General features: G+C 49.4%; 1 protein-coding gene across 3 annotated transcripts in view; it reads left to right on the top strand.

Moving 5' to 3' along the window:
• Positions 1-10,486: 10,486 nt before the first annotated feature.
• The window catches only part of NTNG2 (netrin G2), a 52,986-nt gene continuing 41,824 nt past the window's right edge, over positions 10,487-21,648 (top strand). The window contains exons 1-2 of one of the 3 annotated variants that reach the window (XM_075519850.1): positions 10,487-10,801; positions 13,416-14,532. In XM_075519850.1, the coding sequence (XP_075375965.1) occupies positions 14,320-14,532 (213 nt within the window). In that variant the 5' untranslated portion in view covers positions 10,487-10,801; positions 13,416-14,319. The remainder of the gene's footprint in view (positions 10,802-13,415; positions 14,533-21,648) is intronic. The other 2 variants (XM_075519848.1, XM_075519849.1) reach the window with 2 other exon arrangements.

The raw sequence follows: 21,648 nt of genomic DNA on the forward strand, positions 1-21,648 counted from the left end.
TTTTACAAATCAGTGTAAGTTCCACTCCTGTGAAAAGGGTTTTCTGGGGAAGAACTCCCAGGTACAGCATCGCTCTGTTTTGGAGGCAAGCAGGAGTTTAAGATTTCCTTCTGCCTCCACGGGAACGGTGCCCTTCCCACCGCGCCGTCCGGGGCAGCAATAACACCACACAACATCGGCTCAGTCTGAGACCGGCAGCCTCCCAAGGCTACTTCAGCAGCTGGAAATCTGGAGAGGTGCTTGATAAATACACCCACTCTTACAGCAGGTGCCACGTCCTGTTCCACCAAGGAATTTTCCTGCATCTGCTCCACGGAGAAATCCATGCGAGGCTGAAGGTCGCAGCTCGGAGAAGTCCTTGCATTAAGTGACCTCAGCTGGCTAGGATGTGGGAGCGGGTAATGTCTGATGGTTTCACATGACTCAGGTTTTTCTCCTTTGTCCTTCCCTCTCCTTCACCAGCGTGCATTTTGCTAGTTAGTGGTTATGCAGCAACAGCTGCAAAGTACCGTCTTAAGGCAAATTATTATTAATATCACTTTGCCAAATTGCCACAAACTATTGCATGTCATTCTTCCAAGCAGCCTGGTCACTGCAACCCTCTAAGCAGAGCGTGCATTTTTATCTTCACGTGCATTTTTATCCTAAACCAGTGGTGCATAAGGACAAAAGTCAGGAGCCTTGCCTGCCTGCCAGCAGAGGCAGGCGGTGCTCTGAGCCCAGCTCAGCCAGCCCAGGCTCCTGCTCTCACACCGGGTACGGTTACGCTGCGAAAGTACTGAAGGAAAAATCTGCTGTAGTGAGCAATGCCTCTGCCATGTGCCAGTTCAGTAGGTGGCACAGGAAAGCTAATGCTCCAGTGCGATACTAGAGGGCACTGTAAACCTGGCAGTTTTGGCTTCCGAGTGGGACGAAGTAAAAATTGAAGTGTTTGCTATTTGCGGTCATTAAAGCTCTCTTGGTACTTAGTGCAAAATTAGTGCTAACCCCTGGGTCTTGGACAAATTAATTTGTGGAATTACATTCTGCTGTCGTAGATGCCCCCCTTACAGTTACGGTATAGAATCCTTATTCATTGCCAGGCCCTGAGCTGCTGTATCCCGCTGCTAGAGGGGCTCCGCTTCCAGTAAACGAGCAGTCGGTGTAATGCTTGGAGGAAAGGGGAGCAAGAACCGTTATGAGAACTCAGGAACTTTTTTTAAAGCTATCACTTAACAGTAATGTGTTCATTAATTGGCAGCCAGACCGCTGCCTGACTTCATTTAAAAAAAAAAACGATGGTTTCCTTTTATTGTGGTAGCGCAAGGTTTCATCCTGTGTCTTTTGCATATGCCAACATCAATTTTTTCTGTGTGCCTGCCTAAGGATACACGCCTATCAGAGAGCAGGAGAATTCCTGCGCTGCAATAAAACAAAGCTGTTTTTAAAAGAGTCTTTTAAAACTTATTTAAAAATAGGAATATGCTATTCTAAATTAAACACTCCAATCAACGTGATCGATAGATTAATAGGTTTCAGTATCTGTCTCCTCAGGTATTCCTCATACACCCATCGCTGTAATTTATAATTCAGTATTCAACTTAAATTAGTACGATTTAAACTGAAACAACAACAGACTGACAAGTAAACAAGACTGCCCAATTTAAATGTAAAATGTTTACCCGATATGCAGAATCAAGCTCTCCGCTCTCACAGTATCACCGCCATGCGAAATACACGTAGAACCACAGGGAATAAGAGGAAAAGGGATCTTGAGAGGTCACCTAGTCCATCTCCTTCCCCCAGGGTAGGATCAACCCTGCCTAAATCGGTCTCGACAGGAGTTTCTCTAACCTGTTCATCGCTGGAGGTTTTTAAGGAGATTCCACAAGCTCCCCAGATGGTCTGTTCTGGGTGTCAGCTATTCTTATAGCTGGAACATTTTCCCCAAACTCTAACCCAAATTGCGTTTGCTGCAGTTTAATCCCGCTACTTCTGTCCTACCCCGCTGGATGTGGGCAACAGTTCATTACTTTTGTAGCATCTTTTACATTTTGGGAGATTAGTACTGTATTTTCGTCAGCCTGAAGTAATCGACCGCAGTTCTTTCCTCCTTTCCTTCTCGGTAGGTTTGTTTTCTAGAACTCTCACTGTTCTTTTCATTTTCTATATTTTTCTGGAAGCCTGATGACCAAAACTGCTCCTCCCCAGCGCTCAGTGCAGATGGGAGCTGTACCGTACCACACTCTCCTTACGTACCGCGGCGTCAGCTTTGCTTTTCTCACACCAGGGTACCACAGTTGGCTCAGGGTTAATTTCTTGCCCACGATATTACCCCTTTTCCTTAGAAATGCTGCCTACGCGGCCATTTCCTGACACACGTTTCGCTAGTTCTCATACATTCTGCTTTGCTCTTGTCCTTTCCGAATGTCAATCTATTCTTTCCAGCCTGTTTCTTCAGTTTGCTAAGATTTTTGAATCTTTCTCCTGTTCCCTGAGAGCACTTGCAGCCCCTCTCAGCTTGGTACTGTCAGCAGATGCAATAAGTCTACTCCATATTCCATTACCCAAGTCACTAATGAAAATATTGAGTAACACCAGACCCTGCACAGACCCCTGCAGCGCCGTACTCAAGCCATCCTTCCACTTCAACAATAAAGAGCCGATAGCTTTTCAGCATGCTTTCCCAGCCAGTTTGGTACCTTACAGTGTTTCTCCTCGACCATATTCCCCCACCTTGCTCCTGGGAATGCCGTATGAAGCGGTGTCAAAAGCCTTACTGCAGTCAAGATGTATCACGTCTCCAGCTTCTCGCCTCTCTGAGACCTGCTGCCCTGTCACAGGAAAATTAGATTGGTTTGACATGATTTATTCTTGACAAAACCACAGCTTGTGGGGCTACCGTGTACCTTATGCCAACGCCTTGCCTTTGGATCTAGCGAGCAAAATTCCGTCCCCATTGAAGCAAGAGACAAAACTCCCAGCATCAAGAAGGACTTTACCGTGTCCAGATCCCACCCAGCACGCAGAAGCGGTGGAAATACCGTTGCGCTAGTGCCCACAGGGGTAAGCAATGGTTTATTTCCACTGAGAGCTGCAGATGCAGAACACAGTACAGGGATAGCACAGGCGGCTTTGAGCTTTGTACACCCCGAGTAGCATCGCGTTGTGTGCACGCAGTCCCCTGCCTCTCTGAAACTGCATTATCTGGTGCTACATCATTTCATTAGTATCCTTGGTGCAATGGGTCAGATTCAATATAGGTGGAAGCGGGTATAATTTACACGCTGAAGGGAGCTGGAAGAAGGTGTAAATTACTCAAGCGCAGACTACCAAAGATTCACTTAAAATTCACTCTGAATTTGGCACCAGATATATAGGAGATAATCAAGTTTTCCTTTTTGAGATCTTGTGTATTTAAAACCTGCTGTGTTTAATTTTTGCAGTCACAACAATGCTCATTCATAAATATTTCCTAATGTTTGATCCTATTAGTATGTGCAGCGCAATGTTTGATTAATGGACTAGAACAATGGGATCAAATATATTTTGGGCTCCAGAATACCGCTTTGTAATGCCTAATATTTGATAAGGTATTACAGATAGGCTTGTCTTCTGCCTAGCTGTGATTGCACTTGAATTCTGAGAAACTCAGATGCAGATCATGGATAAGATCTGAATTACAAGTGAGTCCTAATTACACAGCACGCTGGACCAAACCTTGAGGTCTGCACATTTCCAGCGCTGGATTCTTCACAGCTCAGATGCAAATGCTGTTTCTTAGCCCTCTCTCTCAGGAATTCATAACATATTCATCAACTTGTAGTACCTAAGAGCCCTGTCCGACTGTATTTGGAAGACCTTAATTTGACTCCAGTAGGAGTTTAACAATATTAATAACTAATATTAAACTGGATTCCTAACGGGGATGCTAGGACAATACCCTTTGATCACTGCATTAATCTGGTGCAATTGTGTTTATATCAGCCTTGTTCATCCCATGTGTGCTTAGTGCCATCTTGGCATGAATATGAAATATGCAAATCTGGGGGATACACGTTAATAGTGGGTCCATCTGCTAGGATCTTTTATTAAAGAGAAGTGTGAATGCAGTTGCCATGCAATACACTCTTACACACAAAGACCATGAGTTACGAAAACAAGAGAAAACATCTCATGCTTTTGCCTTATTGGTATTTCACGTTCATCGTTTCTGCAGCCCGTTTTCATTCTCATTTAGAAATTTTCACAAAAATGAAATTTGAGTGAAAAAGCTCAACAGTTAGCAATGACTGTGCGTATACACGCACGCACATCTCTTCCTCTCTAGTGACAGACAGGATATTACTTTTCCACTGCATATGAAATTAATACCAGAAGCACAAGAAAAAGCATGTAAATTCCAAGCCTTAAAGCCTGACCCGGATCTCACTTCCACTGCTTAAGACAGCTATAACCTAGAGGAAAACTATCTGTTCAAGTTAAAAAGAAGATAATCCAGAGCTGCTGAATGGAGAGTCAAGCCCAAACTTCAGCTCAGCCTTGAATATGGAGTCATAGCCCAGTGCCTCCATAGGATACGGATGAACTGCTGTGTGCTGCTATTTCACTTTTTCTGTAATAAACAACTTTTTCAGCTCTATCCAAAAGGAAAAACTCCTGTGGCTCATTGTTCTTGTGAACCGCTGTGTCCTTAGCTTGTCTCTCCCGTGGATGTGTGCCGCTCCATGCTAATAGTTTGGGGGGAGTATGCTGTAATTCATTTAACAGTTGGCAGGTCAAACCTCCGTGCCCTAGATATGCAAGTGCTGATTCGGATGTGGAGTGGAGAAGGTGTCCTGATGACATAAAGTCAAAGTATCCATCCTGAGGAGCGTTCCTAATCCAGGAACTGCCATTTGTCCGCCAGCCTGCAGATATGGAGAGCTTTTGTCACCGTAGCTAGTTCTGAGTCTCACACTCATCCCAGAAGGCTGGATTGAGCAATCGCTCCTTTATTCAAGGGCACTGAGATCTGAAGTACAAAGAGGGCCCATATTGTCCTCCTTGTTTCACAGATATTTGAGTAGGCAGGGGAGTAAGCAAGAAGACAGGTTTTTTTCCATGTCTTCAATATGCAAATAGATTAGCGAGCTCAGCTCTCTATTCATTGCTTCCAACATACATGACACAGATGATGCTGTTCCCATTGTCAGACTAAAACTGGGGGCTGGATGGCAAGAAATTCACTGAGTTTCCATCTGCATAAAGCTGAGATGATGGTTGGGTAAGGAAAGTCACTGCACTGGAATACGTCAGCTCTGCTGTCTACATCCACAATTTATTAGCTGTGGTTGGGATCTGAAAAGCCAGTTAGACTCCCAGTTATTCCTGCACGATCAGCTCTTACTGCTACTTGGTGTGGCCTCATTTGTATCTACCCAAGGGACTGCCACCTTTCTCCCTCGTATAGGAATAAACTGCTGTAATCTGGGCTGCAGCCAGTGAAACGACTGAAGTGAGCATTCAACCAGCACAACTCAAGAAAAAGTTAAGGGCTGAGATTGATTATCTATGTAATTATTAAGTTCCAGTGATGCAAATAGCATATTAGCATAACTGGGTCAGTTATTTGGCAATCAGCACATGTGTGCCTGGGAGGGAAGCATGTGCGTGTGTCTGCTGGTTTTGTGCTGCTGAACACATCACCTGCTTGGAAGAGAATAAACGTGTTTATCCCAGTGCTAAGGAAAGAGAGAAAAAAGAACAAGTCAACCTTCCAGAGCTAGCTGATTATGCATTTTCCGCATCAAATTGTCAGCATTTATTCAATTACTTCACTCATTACAAGTGTGTTCTTCAACCACTAACCTAAAAACCCTCCCTGCTGCTGTCAGCTCCATTAGAAGTGACACGTTCCTTCTTCAGGTTAAAAAGCGTTTGTGGAAGGCATCTCCTCCCTGCGTGAGGCTCGGGGCTGCCGAGGAAACACAGCCCGGCGCTGGGAAGGGAGCTCCTCTCCCCATCGCCGCCCGCCCCGAGCGAGGCCGGGGGGCAACGCTGGGGCTTCCCGTGGGAACCGATCCGCGGGTTGAGGTGAGCCCTCCCTGGGGTGGCAGGAGTCGTTTTTAAAGCACAGACACGCTCCCAGGCAGGGATTAGAGGAATTTGCAGGGCTCTGTCAAGGATGCGGAGGAGATCCCCAGAGCCAAAACCGTATACCGGCAAACACTTCCATTTTAATAGTAAGTTAAAAGGAAAGTTCCCCTTCTGAGGGGTTGATAATTATAGATCCCTCCTTTAAATGCTCCTCCTGTTTTTATCCATACTTACTCCCCCACAGCTGGTAAAGATAAGGAAAGCTCTACCTTCCCCAAAATCAAATAAATCTTAAATGCTTCTTGAGCTGATTCACTTGGCTAAGCTCTGATTTGATATATGAAACAAAAGCCAAGGCAAAAGACAAGGCGACAGAAAGCAACATATTTTCCCTGTGTCAAGGTGAAGTACTTCCCATCACCCAGCCCATCTCTGCCGGGGTTAATGGGCATCAACGATATTTAAATGATCAAAGTTTTTCAGCAAAGACAGTGATGGGGTTTTTTTCTGACTTGTCATGCTTGTTTTCCTTAAAGAGGCAACGACCGGCCGTAGGTAAGGCTTGCAGTTTGGCACGCAGGAGCATTTTGAGAGGCGTTATCTCCCTAACAGAACAGCAGCCTCATGTTTCCCTGCACAACAACCTTTCTTAGCCTAAAATGCTTTGCATCCCATTTCCTTGATCTGGCTAAGTGCTTGCATGCTGAAAATCCCACCCTCCCTCCAGCTGTCCTTCTGGCAGGAAAGAGACAGCATCTTCTCCCCGGAGAGTACAGTCACTGCTCCTTTGGTTATCTAATCAGGGAGGGCAAAATTCACCCAGGGCCCTGTAAAACCATCTGAGCTGCAGCAAATGCATCCGAGGTCTTGTGCGGGAGGGTGCGAGCCAGGGAGCCGGGGGAAGCCTCCCCTCCCAGAGCAGATGCTCTCTGCCATCTCCCCAGTAGCTTTCACAAAGGAAAAAAAATAGAGAGTACTCCAGGGACTGAAGCACTCGGCTCTTCCCTCTCCTGCTCACTGGGGTACGTGTGTGCCTAAGAGCAGGGGACCGGTAGCGCCGGCTAGTCTGGCCCCGAAGCTAGAGCAGCGGTGGGTGTGCGGGAAGGGCAAGAAAATAAATATCCCCCACCCACCCTCCTGGACTGCGTGTACCGAAGCTGTCTGTTGCTCAGTTTCTCAGGCTTTGTGTGGGTTTTCCAGCATTTCTCCTAACTACAAAATATTATGTCTCTCTCCTTTTAAAACTCAGTGATTTTGTCTTTGCACCATGCACAAGGAACTGGGAAGCACAAGCCTCCCCGTTCGGATCAAGCTGGAAGCTTTCTTCACGTTCAGCTTGCTAAGAACAAAAGGACAGAACAAGGGCGGTGAGATGAGACAAATCTCCCCCAATAAGCGCGAGGTTCAAGCAACCTTCCCCTCCATCATCCCTAAAACAAAAGCAACTTTAGTAATTTCCTCCCCTTTTCTCTGCAAACTTCTCCCCGGAGTCCCGGTGGGCTGGAGAAAGCCACCGCTGGAACGCGGGGTCGGGCTGAGCTGTGCTTGTCAAATATTACCCGAGACCCTCCCTTGCAAAGGGGTCTCTCACCTGCTCCTGGGCTCGGAGCACAATTATGAGCCTTGTGTTTCCACCTAATAAAATGCTTACTCACTTGCAGTAGGCACTTTGACATCCTTGGCCGCACATTGCTAGATAAGGACTATAAAAAGAATGTATTGCTATTATAGGTGATACAGCAATATGTATCCTCAAATGAAAGATCCTTTATAAGCCTGGTTATTATTCTGCCAGTAATCTCGGAACTCTCTCCACGGACTCAACTCAGCTCAAGTGTTAGCAAGCGCATCGCCACCGAGAACAGGGACTGCGAGGTGTCACGTTTACCTTCTGTTGTTTCGGTATATCCTCTATCATCCCAAGTCGGGAAAACACTTCCCTCTTCTCCCGCGCATGTCAAAAGCACCATTTGCCATTTAGATTTAGGGAGCCAAATATAGCCATAGTATAAACAGGTGCGAGCCCGCATATGTCAATAGAATTACACCTGCTTATAATGGGTTTACATTTGGCCCTTGAGCCCCAGGGATCCCTTTGGGAGCAGAGGCTGTATTAAATATTAAGGGCCTTATTCTCCACCCCTGCCTACGCTGTAGTAATTAAATCTCAGTGCAGACCCATTGATTTTCAACGGCGCTCTCCTTGCGTGAGAAGGTAGTGCTCAGCGCAAGGGAGGGGGCAGAGCTGTCCCCTCAAGGAAAAGCACATCCATTTTGCTCCTCGCGGAAATTTCACCCAGAAGGAAACGATACCCAGCATTAAAGATTTGCAAAATGTGCTTGGGCAAAAGAATGCAAATGGTCTAAAATTAACCATTCGCTGCAACTCTTCCCCATTCCTTCCTGCCTGCGACAGCAGCGCTGCCGGCTGCTTTGCAGTCGCTTCCTTTGGGCTCCCGTGTCTAGGAGTGCCACCGTCTCTTTCCCCGCATACGGACCCTTGGAGCCAGACCTCTCTGTTTGCCCCAGGAGCGGGAGCAGGGCCATTTCCCACCCTCTGAGCTTGTTCCTGGATCTCCTGAATCGCTGCGTAACCTTGGACAGCCACGCAGCTGCTGCCAGCCTCTCCGGGGTGTTACGCTGGTTAGTTAATTCTGGTGATTTGCCTGGAGCTAGCGCCTTTTACCTGTGTCTATACACGTATTACTGCTAGCTTCTGATCTTTCGAGCTTGCAGGGCTGAGAAAAACGACTTTGGTTTTTCTTTAAATGCCATGTAATTTAGAAGTGTGACGACTCATACTGTGCTGTTATTCTTTCCAATTGAAACCTAATGATGCGTGCATATCACTTAACTCTGATGTCAATAATCAGCACACCACTTGGTCTTTGCCGTGGCTATTACAGGGAATGAAAATGAAATACCAACTCCTTTTTATCCTGTTACTGTACCATAATAACTAATAAAGGAGTAATAAGTGAGACACGGGGAATTTCCAGGGGAGTCATTACTACAGCGAAGACCTAAAGGCACAAAGTGAAATCCAGGAATATTAGCCAGTCCTGAATTCCCAGCCAGTGCTTCTCACTTAAGTAATACTGCTGCCGTAAAATAAGTGTTTACAGAAAAAAATTACCGAGTGGAAAGTATCACTCTGTGCCCTGACCAGAGGAGTGCAGATTAAGCCAGAATCAAAGACAGTCTTGCAGGTAAAGACCACCCTGTGCGTCAGTGTAGCATTTAGGCTGGGCCACAGTCAAGATACACGCCGGCATTTCATAAATCTCACTTACGCTCCGGTCTATGGGAAACATTTCCCAGAAGAGCTCTAAATCACCTCTGCCCGGTCACAGGATGGATCGTGCGTTTTCCAGGGACTCTTAGATGGAAGAAGCCACGTAAAGACCTCAGAGCAACGGGCCAAAGGAAATCATGTAACCAAATACTGAGTCGATGAGATTGCAAACCACATGCAAGTTGGACAATGCACTTTCTGGCTTAGAAATTATTGAATTCTTGGTTAGGAAGGAACAGTCATTTTTTGGTGGTCGTGTACATAGGGGGCAGCGGGCATTCTTTGGTTTTACTCCCCGTAAACGGACTATCATTTATCCATGTGCATGTCAAAAACCTGTCGCTGCTTAGGAATGATCCTGTCTCCAGCATCTGCCTGGTGCAGGGCAAACCTGGACCTTTACCTGCCACGGTTTTATCCGCCCTTTTGGTAGCTGGAGCCTCCTCTGCCCCTCGGTGTGGACACCGGAAAGTTGACCTAAGCAACACCTACAGCTTCTGCATCCCCGTGCTGGAAGGTGTTATCACACCTTACAGCCCTGCACGTCAATCCCTTGCCTTACCAAAGAAAAAAACAGGTTGGGTTAAATCCCAAAGCACATTCCCACCATTATCAAAGCATTTCCCAGCCATCTGATTTCCCCATCTCCGAGTTGCTGCTTTGTTTATCCTATTAATTCCAGCCACCCCCTCTTCCCCCAACACACACGCACGCAGCCTCCCTTACAGCATCTTCGCCAGCAGAAGCCTCCCCAAAATATCCAGGGCACACCAGCCGAGAACTTACACGTGCGGGAAAACCCTCGTGACTAGGGCGGTTTTTTTCCTCGAGCAAACATGATCTCATGATTTTTTTTTTTATTTATTTTTTTTAAGCTCTTAAAGGAAAAAAGAAAAAGAAAAAAAAAAAAGGAAAAAGCACGGAGGAGCGGCACGCCCGGCCTGCCCTTCTCTCCCCGCAGGCAGCGGGCTCTGCCCGGCAGCCGGGACGGCGGGGATGCTGCAGCCGCGGTACCCCCGGAGCCGGCGGGGCTGAAGGCTCCCCCCTCGCAGCCTCCTCTTCCTCGGGTGCTTCTCCTCCCTCCTCCCTCCCTTCCCCCTCCCTCCCCGCTCGCATTTCCTCCCTGCACCTTTAAGAAGCACATTGCTCGCCGGTGGGATGGTGTGTGCTAAAGCTGCACAGAGGAAGTTACGCAGCCGGGATCAGGCACGGAGATAAAAGCTCCGATTGTGATTGAAAGTGAGAGCAAAAGGGATTTCAGCCTCGGCATTAACTTGCGAGGGGAGCCGGGGATTGCACAAAGCTTCCCCGGCCATCTGCCCTTGGGGGCCGGCTGCGCAGCGCCTGCCCGCCGGGGTGGGGGGCGTGGGGGGGGGGGTGTGTGGGGGTTCCCCCGGCTCCGAAGTTCGCTGCTCCGCCGGGAGCCCCGCGCCGCAGAGCTTCCTCCCGGTAAGGACCTGCAGCGCCGAGCACCGGCCACCGGGGCGGGGGGGGGGAGCGGCGGAGCGGCGGGCAGCGCGCGGTGCCGGCAGCCCCCATCTCCCAGACATCAGCCTTCCCCCCCGTCCCCTCCCCTCCCCAGCCTCCGAAGTTGCCCCGGGGCTCTCCCGGGGTCCCGTACCCCGCCCGGGAGCAGCACCGGCTCCCCACGGCGGGACGGGGCTGTGCTCCCTCTCCGGAGTTCGCCGGCGCGGGCTGGGCAGCCGCGGGGCTCAGCGCCCGGGCCCGGCTCTGCTCCCCCTTTGCCGACTTGTGAGACAGCCCTGGCAGTCTCTAAAAGTCCTGCGTGTAAAAGAAATCACGCGTGGGAGCGGGGGGGGGGGGGGTGGGGGGGTGGGGAGCGGCATCGCTTTGCCTGGAACCGCAAACGCATTAAGGAGAGCGGCTGGATGTAAGTGAGATTTAGAGGTTTTTTCCGTCGGGAGCTTTGCAACGTTGTTCGTGGGGTTCAGGCTCCTGTCAGATCGCAGGCTGAGCGGGTGTTCCCCAACTTTGCTTGGAAGGGTGGAGGGGAAGGGATGATCAGCGTGGAAAAGAAGCGAAAAACTCACGCTTGATCAGTGCGGGGGGTGGGGGGGGGAGCGGTTGGGGTTTATTTTGAAGGCAACACTTCTGAAAGAAAATTGAAAACTCCTTCATTGAGTTTACTTTCTGCTCTTAATTCCAGAGCAGCTCAGTTGTTGCTCGGTGTTGTCTCTTTATTTCAATCGGGTGTTAATCTAATAATAAAAAAAAAGGAACCGGCTAAGTCAAGAGACAATCTAATTTTGTGTTTTTAATACTCTGGCTATCAGTCCCCAGTGATTGCTGAGTACTCTTCAAAGAAAACAAAGAGCATTGATTCTATTTGTTCCCATGAACTGCAGTTTCTTAATAATATCAGGTGAAGATTTATTTTCTAAGGATCAAACCAAATCAAACAGGGCAAAACCTTTAATTCAGAGAGTCCCTCTCCCCCGTTTGCAGTATGCTGGCTTATTTCACAGCAAGGTTGTGCAACTATTTCTGCAAAGGGACTGTACCGGCTAAGTGTTGCACCGCAGACTTCGCAGGGAACCAGCACGCCTGGCTGACTGACCGACAGTAAATACATTTTTCCGGCAAATTTTTATTTCCCTGGGAATCTAGGATATTTAGCCAGTGTAACAAGAAACTAATAGATATTATAGATCTTGTCTTCCCGGGGTTTTCTCCGACAGCCATTCAAGTGCAAAATATAATTGTTAAGGCTATGAAGATAGATCCATAAACTTAACAGCGCTGGACTCCTCATTAAAACTACCCGGCTTGTTTTCTGTACGATACCGGAGTCTCACGCTCTCCGCTGTTATTAGGCGCTTGGCCGTGACCAGTTTGATGTGATAATTAGGAACTGACTTGTTATAACTGAAAAGACAGCTCTGATGTCAGCGGGACTTATAAACACTGTGTCACACCGGTTTATTATTTTTACTACATTTACTCATAATGTAAAAATAGCAGCCAGTCTATTCTTTCTTTGGGAGTTTATTCAGGTCCAACGCAGCTATAATAGGTTCTTCTTTGAGAGCTGGCGATGAAGCATGAGAGAGAGCTTCTCTTTTCTGAACTCATTCATCTCCATCAGCAATCTTGCAACCAAAAAGGGGGGAAAGGAAGATGGTAGCACAGCGATGTGAAGCCCCCGAACATGGATCAATGCATCTGTTAACCTGGGGTTTCTGAGCTTTAGTAACTGAGCTTTATGAGAAAGCAAATACTAAACGTGCTGTTGGAGCAGACATCCCGAAATTGTGGAAGAAAAGTTGGGGAATCAAATAGAAGGGGAATCAAAAAGAAAGAACTATCCAGAGCTAAATTTCTCTTCTGCGCACGTGCCTCCCACCTTCTCTTATGAGATCTCCCTCCTGGGTCTAATGCTGAGAGAGGGTTTGGCTTTTTTTTTCTTTTTTTCAGTTGTCATTTTGTTTTGTAATTACTTAAGGTTTTTATAGCCCTACTGGAAAGATGACAAAATTGCAGAAATGTTGCTCTAACCTGATATGAATACTGGGAAGGTCACTGCTCTTTGTATTAGGTGAACCTTAAATGTTATTAGGACTTTAAATTGTTTTTTATTAAATGTTATTGTTCAGATAAATCATATGTGGGGATGCTGGACAATGTATCTGTCTCCCCAGCTGTCTTATTTATTTGCTTATCTTTTTAAGACTATCAATTTGTCTGTCTGTCCCTGCTCTGTGTCTGCATATTCTCCATTCTCCATCTTCTAATGACCTATAGCTGCTTCTTGTATTCTTTGAAGACCCATTAGAGCTCTTGTTGTCCAGCTGCTGTTACAAACCTGCTACCTTAAATGGGGCAGCGCTCCCTCCCATCTCCCAAACAGCAGAAGAGCCATAAGCATCTTACTATGGATTTCTTTTTATTAAAGTTGTATATCTCCCCTTTACAAAAACCTGGCTTGTGGCTCAGGAAGCCCAGCTGAGGGCTGTGTCTCCTGGGGGACCCCTGTTCCTGCAAGTCTTGTTGCTCCAGCTGCCCCCCCCTGGTCCCAGCTAATTTGTCTTTCAATTTATTGCAGGTGCAGCCTGCTAATGAACTCTCCCTTTGCCCTGACCATGAAAGAGAGAGGAGACCTCAGGTAGCAGCATGGCTTGCAGCTGAAGGCTTGGGGAACTTGATGCTCAGTTGCCAAAAGGCAGAGTCGGACAGAAATCCTCGCCTGCGAGCATCGCCACCGCTGCAAGACGCAGAGGGAGAAGCAGCAAGGCCAGCGCTGCTCCTCAACCCGCTGACCACCCGGCATCCTGCTGGGACCACTGCGGATCTTGCCACCCAACGTGTTTATGTTGGCACAACCATCCTTTGGGGGACAGGAATTTTAGCTCCGTAGAGTCTCTCGTCAGAGTTGTACTGATGACCAGATGCTATATTTATTTTATGTATTAATGTTGAAAAGCCCCAATAATTATTTAAGGCAGACCACAGTTTAAGGCACTTTCCACAGCGACGCATTTGCGGCAGACAAGAAGGTTGAGGAAAACCTGATCCAGCACCATCTCACGGCCTCTCCAATTTACTCCTATCAAATTTCATCAGCGACTCAGAACTTGATCTTTCTATTGATTGACTGGAGTCACCTCTAGATATTTTCATGCTGATTTGGAAGCCCTTTCATACAATAAAAAGGGGAAAAATGAGGTTAAGGAAGACTTTTGACCACTGATCAGCAACTCCAGCCAAAACTTTCCCAATCAAGGTGATTTGCAAAGTTGGCTTCTGTGCTGAGAGAAACTTTCCACACCCAAATACAGCGTGCAGAGGGGGACCATTCCTGTTATCACCTGGATCTCCTTAGACCGGATCATTTTTAGATGAGGTGTTTCCATGCTGATCCCGAGAGCAACCCCTAGCCTAGTAGCTGCCTTCCTTGGGACTCTCGGCACTGCCCTCACCCAGGGATCCCGCGCTTGGCCGCAGCTGCCATGCTCTACCTGGTTGCTCTCCTCTTGCACTGTCTCCCCTTGGCCATGGGACAGTATGACATTTGCAAGTCCTGGGTGACCACAGATGATGGCCCGTCATGGGAGTTTTATGCTTGTCAACCCAAGGCCATGCGGATGAAGGAGTATGTGACAGTACGGGTGGATCCAGCAGGAATCACTTGTGGGGACCCGCCGGAGAGATTCTGCACCCATGTAAGTGTTTCCCTCCTTGTTTGATGTGTTATAACAGACTCTGCTTGCAGGTGGCCAGAGGCAGCGTCCTGCCGAGATGCTGTTATAAGGACATTTGGGTTCAGGGTGGCAATGGTGGCTGCTGCCTCGAGCCCTCGGTCTCCCCATCTGCAAAATGGGGAGAAGCTGTCCTGCCCATCCTGGTGCTGTGCCGATGGGAGCTCGGCCCTAGAGCAGGGATGGTGCTGGCACGCTGAGGGGAGGGTGAGGAGGAGCTGGGGGGCTTAGCAAGTCCTGGTCTGGGGTGGTAAGGTCTGGGTTTTGGAAAAAGCTGTGTGCTTGTTGGGGGCAGAATCTGAGCTGCTCTTGAGCACATCCCTCTGCTTGCTAAAGTGTTCACCAGTCCCACCCCAAAAGGCTGCGCTGGCACTGGGGTTTTATCAGAGGCGGGCGCATCGTCTCGGCGTGAGTAAGAGCGAGGGGCAGGGTGGTGGAGGCCAGCGTGGCCCTGCACGCCGGCAGCTCAGGCAGTCGGTCTGACAGCCACGAGTTTCGCTGAAGGCCCTGAAAACACAGCTCTCCCTCTCTTCTAGCCTCCACATGAAAAGACTCTCTGGACAGACACTTACCCTTGTAGTTAAAATCTTTAACTTATTTTCTCTTTAATATTAATCATTGCATTTCATTCTGTGCACCACAAAGCTCAGCAGGAACATTTGATTCATAATTCACAAGGCTTTACGTTGTTAAAAAGAGTTCGGGGGTCAAAGCAAAGAGCAAAACACCATGGCTGCAACATCCCCTCCCAAATGCCCTCCAGGAGCGGTCTGAGCGCACATTTAAGGCACAGTGACCAAGCCAGTCCATGCTGACAGGGCTTCTACTGGGGTGAGCGCTGGACAAGGAGTGTACTAGCCTATTACCTGTAATGAGAAGGGGAGTTCTCCTCCCTCTAAATCAGTGGAAGAGGGGACAGGGGTCCCAATTTCTGCTGCCAGCATTACCCAGACTCACATACCCCATGCCTCAGTTGCCCACCTAGAAAATGCACGTACACGTAGAAAATACCCTGAACCCAACCAGCTCAGGGCACCTCTTGAAAATCCAAGAGGAAAATGCTGCTTTGATACCAGGAGATGCCAAACATTTATGACCATCAGAACATGCTGCCACTACTTATTTACCCAGTTCTCCCCAGCCTAAGGGGTCTCATTAGTACCGGGGAAGATATTTTCACTAATTCCTGATAAGTAGCAGCTTTTCCTTTTAAAAGATCATTTGAAAAGAAAGATTAAGTCAAAGGTTGCAATTAAAACAGTTAACTATTGATGGGTCAGTCTGGATTTCCATTTATCTGACTGGCTGCAGAAGGATTAAAAGGTGAACACCAGATTGCTTTCTGCTACGTTCACCGCAGCTATCTGCAAACGCTTTCTGGCTAAGGATGCTCCAGGCTTCAGTTCCACTGACCTCCAAGGAAGCAAGAGACACAAACTGCAATCAGCTCTCTACATCTCTTGATTCAGTCAATACTGAGCTAAAATCTTTCTATTCTGGGCACCAGCAGTATTTCCTCGTAGCGTACGCCTGCCATGTGCTGTAACACTTGCAAACACCGCGTACAGCCGTGAATGGGAGTTACACAAATGCAAAACATGGATTTGCCTTCCTGTCCCTGCCTCACCCCGGGGTGCACGCCTGGCCCAGCATTCGTCCCCTGACACAGACACCAGCGTTCACGGCAACGTCCCCGAGCAATTCCCTGATGAAGAATCAAGCGAAGAACAAGAGTAATATATTGCAAGTTATTTTTTAGATTTTTGAGATAGGTTTATGAAATCCCACTGTATTTGTGGCCCGTTCTTCCCCCATCTTACACCAGCGCTATCCTCTCCAGAGGATTAAAGGGTTTTCAAAATGAAGCAGACGAAGAGCAGCCCTGCTGAGGTGAGCAAGGAGCCCAGCCAGCACTTAGTGCACGGAGTAGGAGATGGCTGCAGGAGAGAGCCAGGCTCCGGTCCAGCCTAAGGACTTGAGCGGTGTGTGCTGAGAGGCCATCAAGGGAAATTTTCATGGCCCCTGTCACACGTGGCCATTTACTGCTGAGCATCCCCTTATGGTCAGTAGAAGGTGGAATCAGCAAGAAGTGGCCTTTCCATCGCCGGTCCTGGGTGGTGACTTGACACCTATTGACGTGCAGAGAGAGGCGAGCGGAGCCCGCAGGGGACGCGAGCAGAGCTTTGCTACCCCTGCGCAAAGGAAGCGCTGGACAAAAATCAATGTCGCTGCCCAGCGATCGTTACAACCTCCGAGCCCCGGCCCTTGCTGCGGGAGGGGAGGGTTAGTGGCTCGCGTGAACCCTGCACAGCTCCTTGCCTGCCAGCCTGCTCGGATGCCTTTTGGTGTCCTGTTATCCTTTCTCTTCAAGTTTTAATTATTTTTATGTAACAGGTGGGTTCTCGTAAGAGCCTGGCTTTCCAGCAGAGAAGTTCTTACAGTGACTATATTGCTTTCTTAGGTGTCTTTCAAAACAGCAGGGTACTGTCCGTGCAGTTAAACTAACGATACTCAGAATTAAGCACAGCCCAGCGGGACGCCTGCACCGCTCAGACAACTGAAATCAAAATTAAAGACACACAAGCGTCCCTCCTTGCTTGAGGCAGCCAGACAAGAGGGAGCTGGACGCCGTCCCTGCGTGGGGCATCGCTGCAGGCGGAGGAGAGAGTCCTGGTGAAAGTCAGGACCCTGTAGGACAGGGAGTGTTTCCCACGAGGCTGTACCGGCACCGAGGAGGCGTTGCACAGCCCGCAGCATCGCACGCTACGGTTTTTACAACTTCGAGCAGCGCTCACAGAGAGTTCTGCAAAAGGAGGTGTCTGGGGGATTGCAGGAATTATTTGGAGGATTGTCTTTTCTGTTTTACAGCAATTCTACTCACATCTGGCTGCTCCCTTCTGGTTGGGAAGCGTTTTGCTGCTTATTAAAGTCGGGGGTTTTGCTTTTTCCACGGTTCCTGAACCTTCTCCTATTCATGTCAACGCCTTTCTGGCAGGGTCACCTGCAAAATGAATTGTACTTTCCCCTGTGGCAGGGCAGGGGGAGCGGTGGGAGCAGGAAGACAGGGGGATAAGTAAATAAAAGCCTGAATGAATCTGAAAGCGTGACTGAAGACTAATAGGGAACAGATCTTTTAACCCAGGATGCCGAGGGAAGGGTGAAACTTCAAAGATCCCATCCAGGGCATGGCACGGAGCAGCTAAATGCAGATTTCAAATGAGCGGGGTTCGCAGGACAGGCGCGGCTGGGGCACGGCAAAGCCGCGTGGGGCGGAGGGGAGATGCGGCGTTACTTCGCCATCCCACCCGCCCGGGGAGGAGGAGGAGGATGGCACAGCTGGCAGGGTGCTCCCAGGTATGAGATATTCCGAGATGCTGAAGCACTTCTTTGATGGCGAGCAGGGACCTTCGAGAATTTCATTTTCAAGCGTTGGTGTTTTGCACACGTGATAAAAAAAGAAAAAAGCGGGTTTTGTGGGCAACCTACACGCAGGGCAGGCAGCAAGCAAACACCAAAGCCACGGCCCCTGCTCCGAAGAGGTTTGCAGCTCAAGGGGTTTCCAAATCATTCTAGCAAAAGCAAGGTGGGGCATACAGGAGAGGTGGCCGGAGCAGACTGCCTGCGAGCCAGCGGCCGTCACGCAATGGTTTCGCTGCTCCTTGACACCCCGGTGAGAGCTCCCCGCGCCCGGCCGGCGGCACAGTGAGCCCAGCGTGCCACCGGATGGGAGCCCTTTTCTTTTCCCCCAGAGGTGTCGAGGCCGTATTTCTTGTTCAGACAACACTCTTTGATGCAGGGCCGAGCTCTTAGCCCATATTGATGGGTCAGGGGTATTTTTATTTGGCGTCAGCATTGTTTCATCAGCTAATAGAGCTTGCTGATTTTGGCACGGGTACATGAAAGGAAAAGGCTTTATTTATTCATTACACATTCAGCCAAATTTGATGTTTAGTTTAATTCTTAGCTAAACTTTTCTGAATGACATGTGGTTATAAGGCTTGTACTAGAGAACTATTTCTCTTAGTAGACCGGGTGCTAAAATTGGAAAAAGCAGACAAACTTTTGGGCACAGAAACCCTTTTCCCTACATTCTTAGCTCATCTCATACGACTCTACCCAACCATATCTTCGTGCTCCTGTTCAGGTGCAAACAAAGGATTGTGGGTTTGGGCATGATTAAAACTAAAGTCAAAGTTTTTAAAGTAAGAAGGAAAGTGGAGTTGCTTCAGAGATGCTCTTCCAAAAGTGTTTTTAAAGATGCAGCGTGATCTGGTGATTAAAGGATGGAGCATCCCTTCGGGTACCCCGAGCAGAGAAGAAGCCCGCAGCCCTTCCCCAGCCCACCCTCTCGGGGAGGTGCCCCTGCGCCTTCTCCTGAACCGGGGGGGCAAAGCACGGGGGTCCTCAGCCTCGCGACTGCCCCAGGATTCAAGGGCAGCCTTTGCGCCGAGCGGAGCCTGTATACAAGGCAAACGGAAAATCCTTTCCAAGAAAAGTGGATGTTCTCCCTCCTCCTTGAATAAATCGGCGCTACCCACTCTTGATTGCAAACCCATCCTTGGCCTTAGCAGAGGGCTGGGGGGCAGAGCTCCCCTTTGCCCTTCCGTGTGGGCCCTATATGGCATTGGGGACAATTACTTTGCCTTTATGCCAAAATTCAGCAGCACAAGAAACCCACTCTCCGCTGTCAAAGTGCCCGTGGCATCTCAGTCAGGGTTGTGGGGACGGAAAGCTGCATCTTTCTTTTCACATCTGTAAAGTGCTAACAGCCCCCCTTCCCCCTTGAACCCTCCAGTACATTAAATTAACACCTGGAAAATACTGCCCTTTCCTTTGAGGAGAGCCTGGAAAAGGCAACGGCTGCCATTTCCATCCGGATGAAGGTTTCCCTAATTCACCCCTTGCACCCGTCGTGGCATTGCTTTCGAGCGTGGGAGAAAGGGCTGGGGCCTTTTGGTTTTGTTCCCACCCTTAATCACTTCTCAGCACCAGGGGTGCTGCGGAGAATACTATTTGAAGTCAAGATCAACGGCTCCTTGCCCCTGGGGCCAGACCCTTGGACTGCATGTTATTAGCTGCTCAGCAAATTACACGCTACTCCTCTCCTACCACTGAGGCTACTCCGGAGTGCGGCGGGATCTCAGTGTTATAAAAGCAGAGGCTTTACAGAAAATGAAAGAATACAATTCAGCTTTAAATTAGAGAGTGCTGAGCAAACGGGATTTCCTCTCACAGTCCGTAGCAATTTCCTTAAATGCCCAGTTTGGGATTCATCTTGTTGTAAAGTGGGATGCTGCTCCCCTAACAAGGATCATTTCCACTTGCTGATGGAAAAGACACGGCGATAAAAGTCAAGCTGTCAAGTAGATTTAATTGGTACAGTGAGCAGAAAGTTTACCCCCACCTTGAAAGAGAGGGGGAAGAATAAACTGCTTTTAAGAAAAGCTTTGCTCTTCAAAGGGAACAGCGTCCAGATGGGAAAAGCTGGAGAGAACTGACTCCGAAGACTTGCTGGGGAGCACGGCCAGACCCGGGAGAGCAGCTCTTACAGCAGCTCTGGCACTCACTCATACACCAGCTCCAGGTATCAGTTTTCCATAAGCAACTTGAAGCTGAAGGGATGCAGGGAAGTCCCTCCTCTTTATTTTTTTTTTTAAATCTTCATTGTATGCTATAGCATAGATACAATCTCCCGTTAAACTTTAAAAGGAATTCTCCCTGCAGTCAAGACTGCCTGAGTGGGAAGGGGTGCTCTCCTGCCACGCTCTGGTTTCCCCAAGTGAAAGTCCAGTTTTAACCTCAGTTGAGCCCAATTACAGTTTCAGACCCCAAACAACCTTTTTACCACCAGGATTTTGAGGCACGGGGTTTAGGCTGTCCCAGCCCCTCAACCCTGCCCCGTTGTCCCACGCAAGTGACAGCCGCGTCCCCGCTGTTCCCCCTGCGGCAGCACTACAGCTGCGGAGCCCCGGTCGGTCGAACCAGTTCAGTGACCCATCCGAAAATCACCTCTGTAAAACGACCCAAACCGCTTTGCTTTTCGCTCCCGCGGCAGCCACGGGGCTGAGCGCTGCCCGCAGCAACAGCCGGGTCGTCCGCAGCAGCGACAGGCAGCGAACGGCAGAACTGGGGTTACAAAATCACGTAGAGCACCGGGTGGGCACCTCTGCCCCCCGGTTACGCTCTGGGGCAGCACGGCGACGAGCGAGCAATCCTGATGTCCTCAATGAGGACCATCAAAGCTCTGTGTCTGGCTCACACCGTTGCTTTGGAGAAACCAAAATGGAGACATGCCCAAGCAGCACCAAAAGCCCTGTCCACAAGTCAGTCAGCACAGCCCCTTCCTTCGCAGCAGCCTCATTTCCCCCGCAGCCCCCACAGCACAACCCAAACAGCTCAACCTAAAGGCGCAGAGGGGTCTTTGGGAGCGGCTGCCCCCGTCCCCACCAGAGCCACGGACCCCGGCACCAGCGGCTTCTCTGTTTTCTGCTGAGCTCAGCCCCACTCGCCAGAAGCACCCAGACCCCTGCATCCCACCGGGGAGGGGGCCGGGGCAGCGAGGAGCGAGCGGTCGCTCTGCGCGCACCTCACACCGTCCCTGCCCCGTGGGGTACAGAGCTCACAGCAACGCAGCGACAGCCGGGGGGTCTCGAGATTAATGAATTCCTCCTCTGACCTAGATGGTGAGCTCCATCAAGCGTGAGCAACAGCAGCTCGGCAATGCTTGGCTAGTAGAGCCCGAATTTCTGACTTGCTGGAGTTGTTATGCACGGGGGCTGTTGCTGACCTGCTTAGCAGGAGTTCTCCACCGAGATGGTGCGAGCACCGCTGCTGCTGCTGCCGCCCTCTCGAAGGCCTCCGTCTCCTCGGGCACGCAGCCTGCAGCGCGGAATACGCCCCGGGCGTTACTCGGGCCGTTCGAGGCAGTACGCGGGTTCCTGTGCTGGGAAACACCAAAGGGGCTTTTCCCTCTATGGACCGTGAAGCACTGCTTGATGACCATCCAGGAGATGTCCATGGGAAGAAGCTGATGCCTGCAAAGCCCTGCCTAACAGGCAAACAGCAGTTTGGACTTGCAGC

This window comes from Mycteria americana, chromosome 17, assembly GCF_035582795.1.
Source record: "Mycteria americana isolate JAX WOST 10 ecotype Jacksonville Zoo and Gardens chromosome 17, USCA_MyAme_1.0, whole genome shotgun sequence".
Lineage (NCBI taxonomy): Eukaryota > Metazoa > Chordata > Aves > Ciconiiformes > Ciconiidae > Mycteria > Mycteria americana.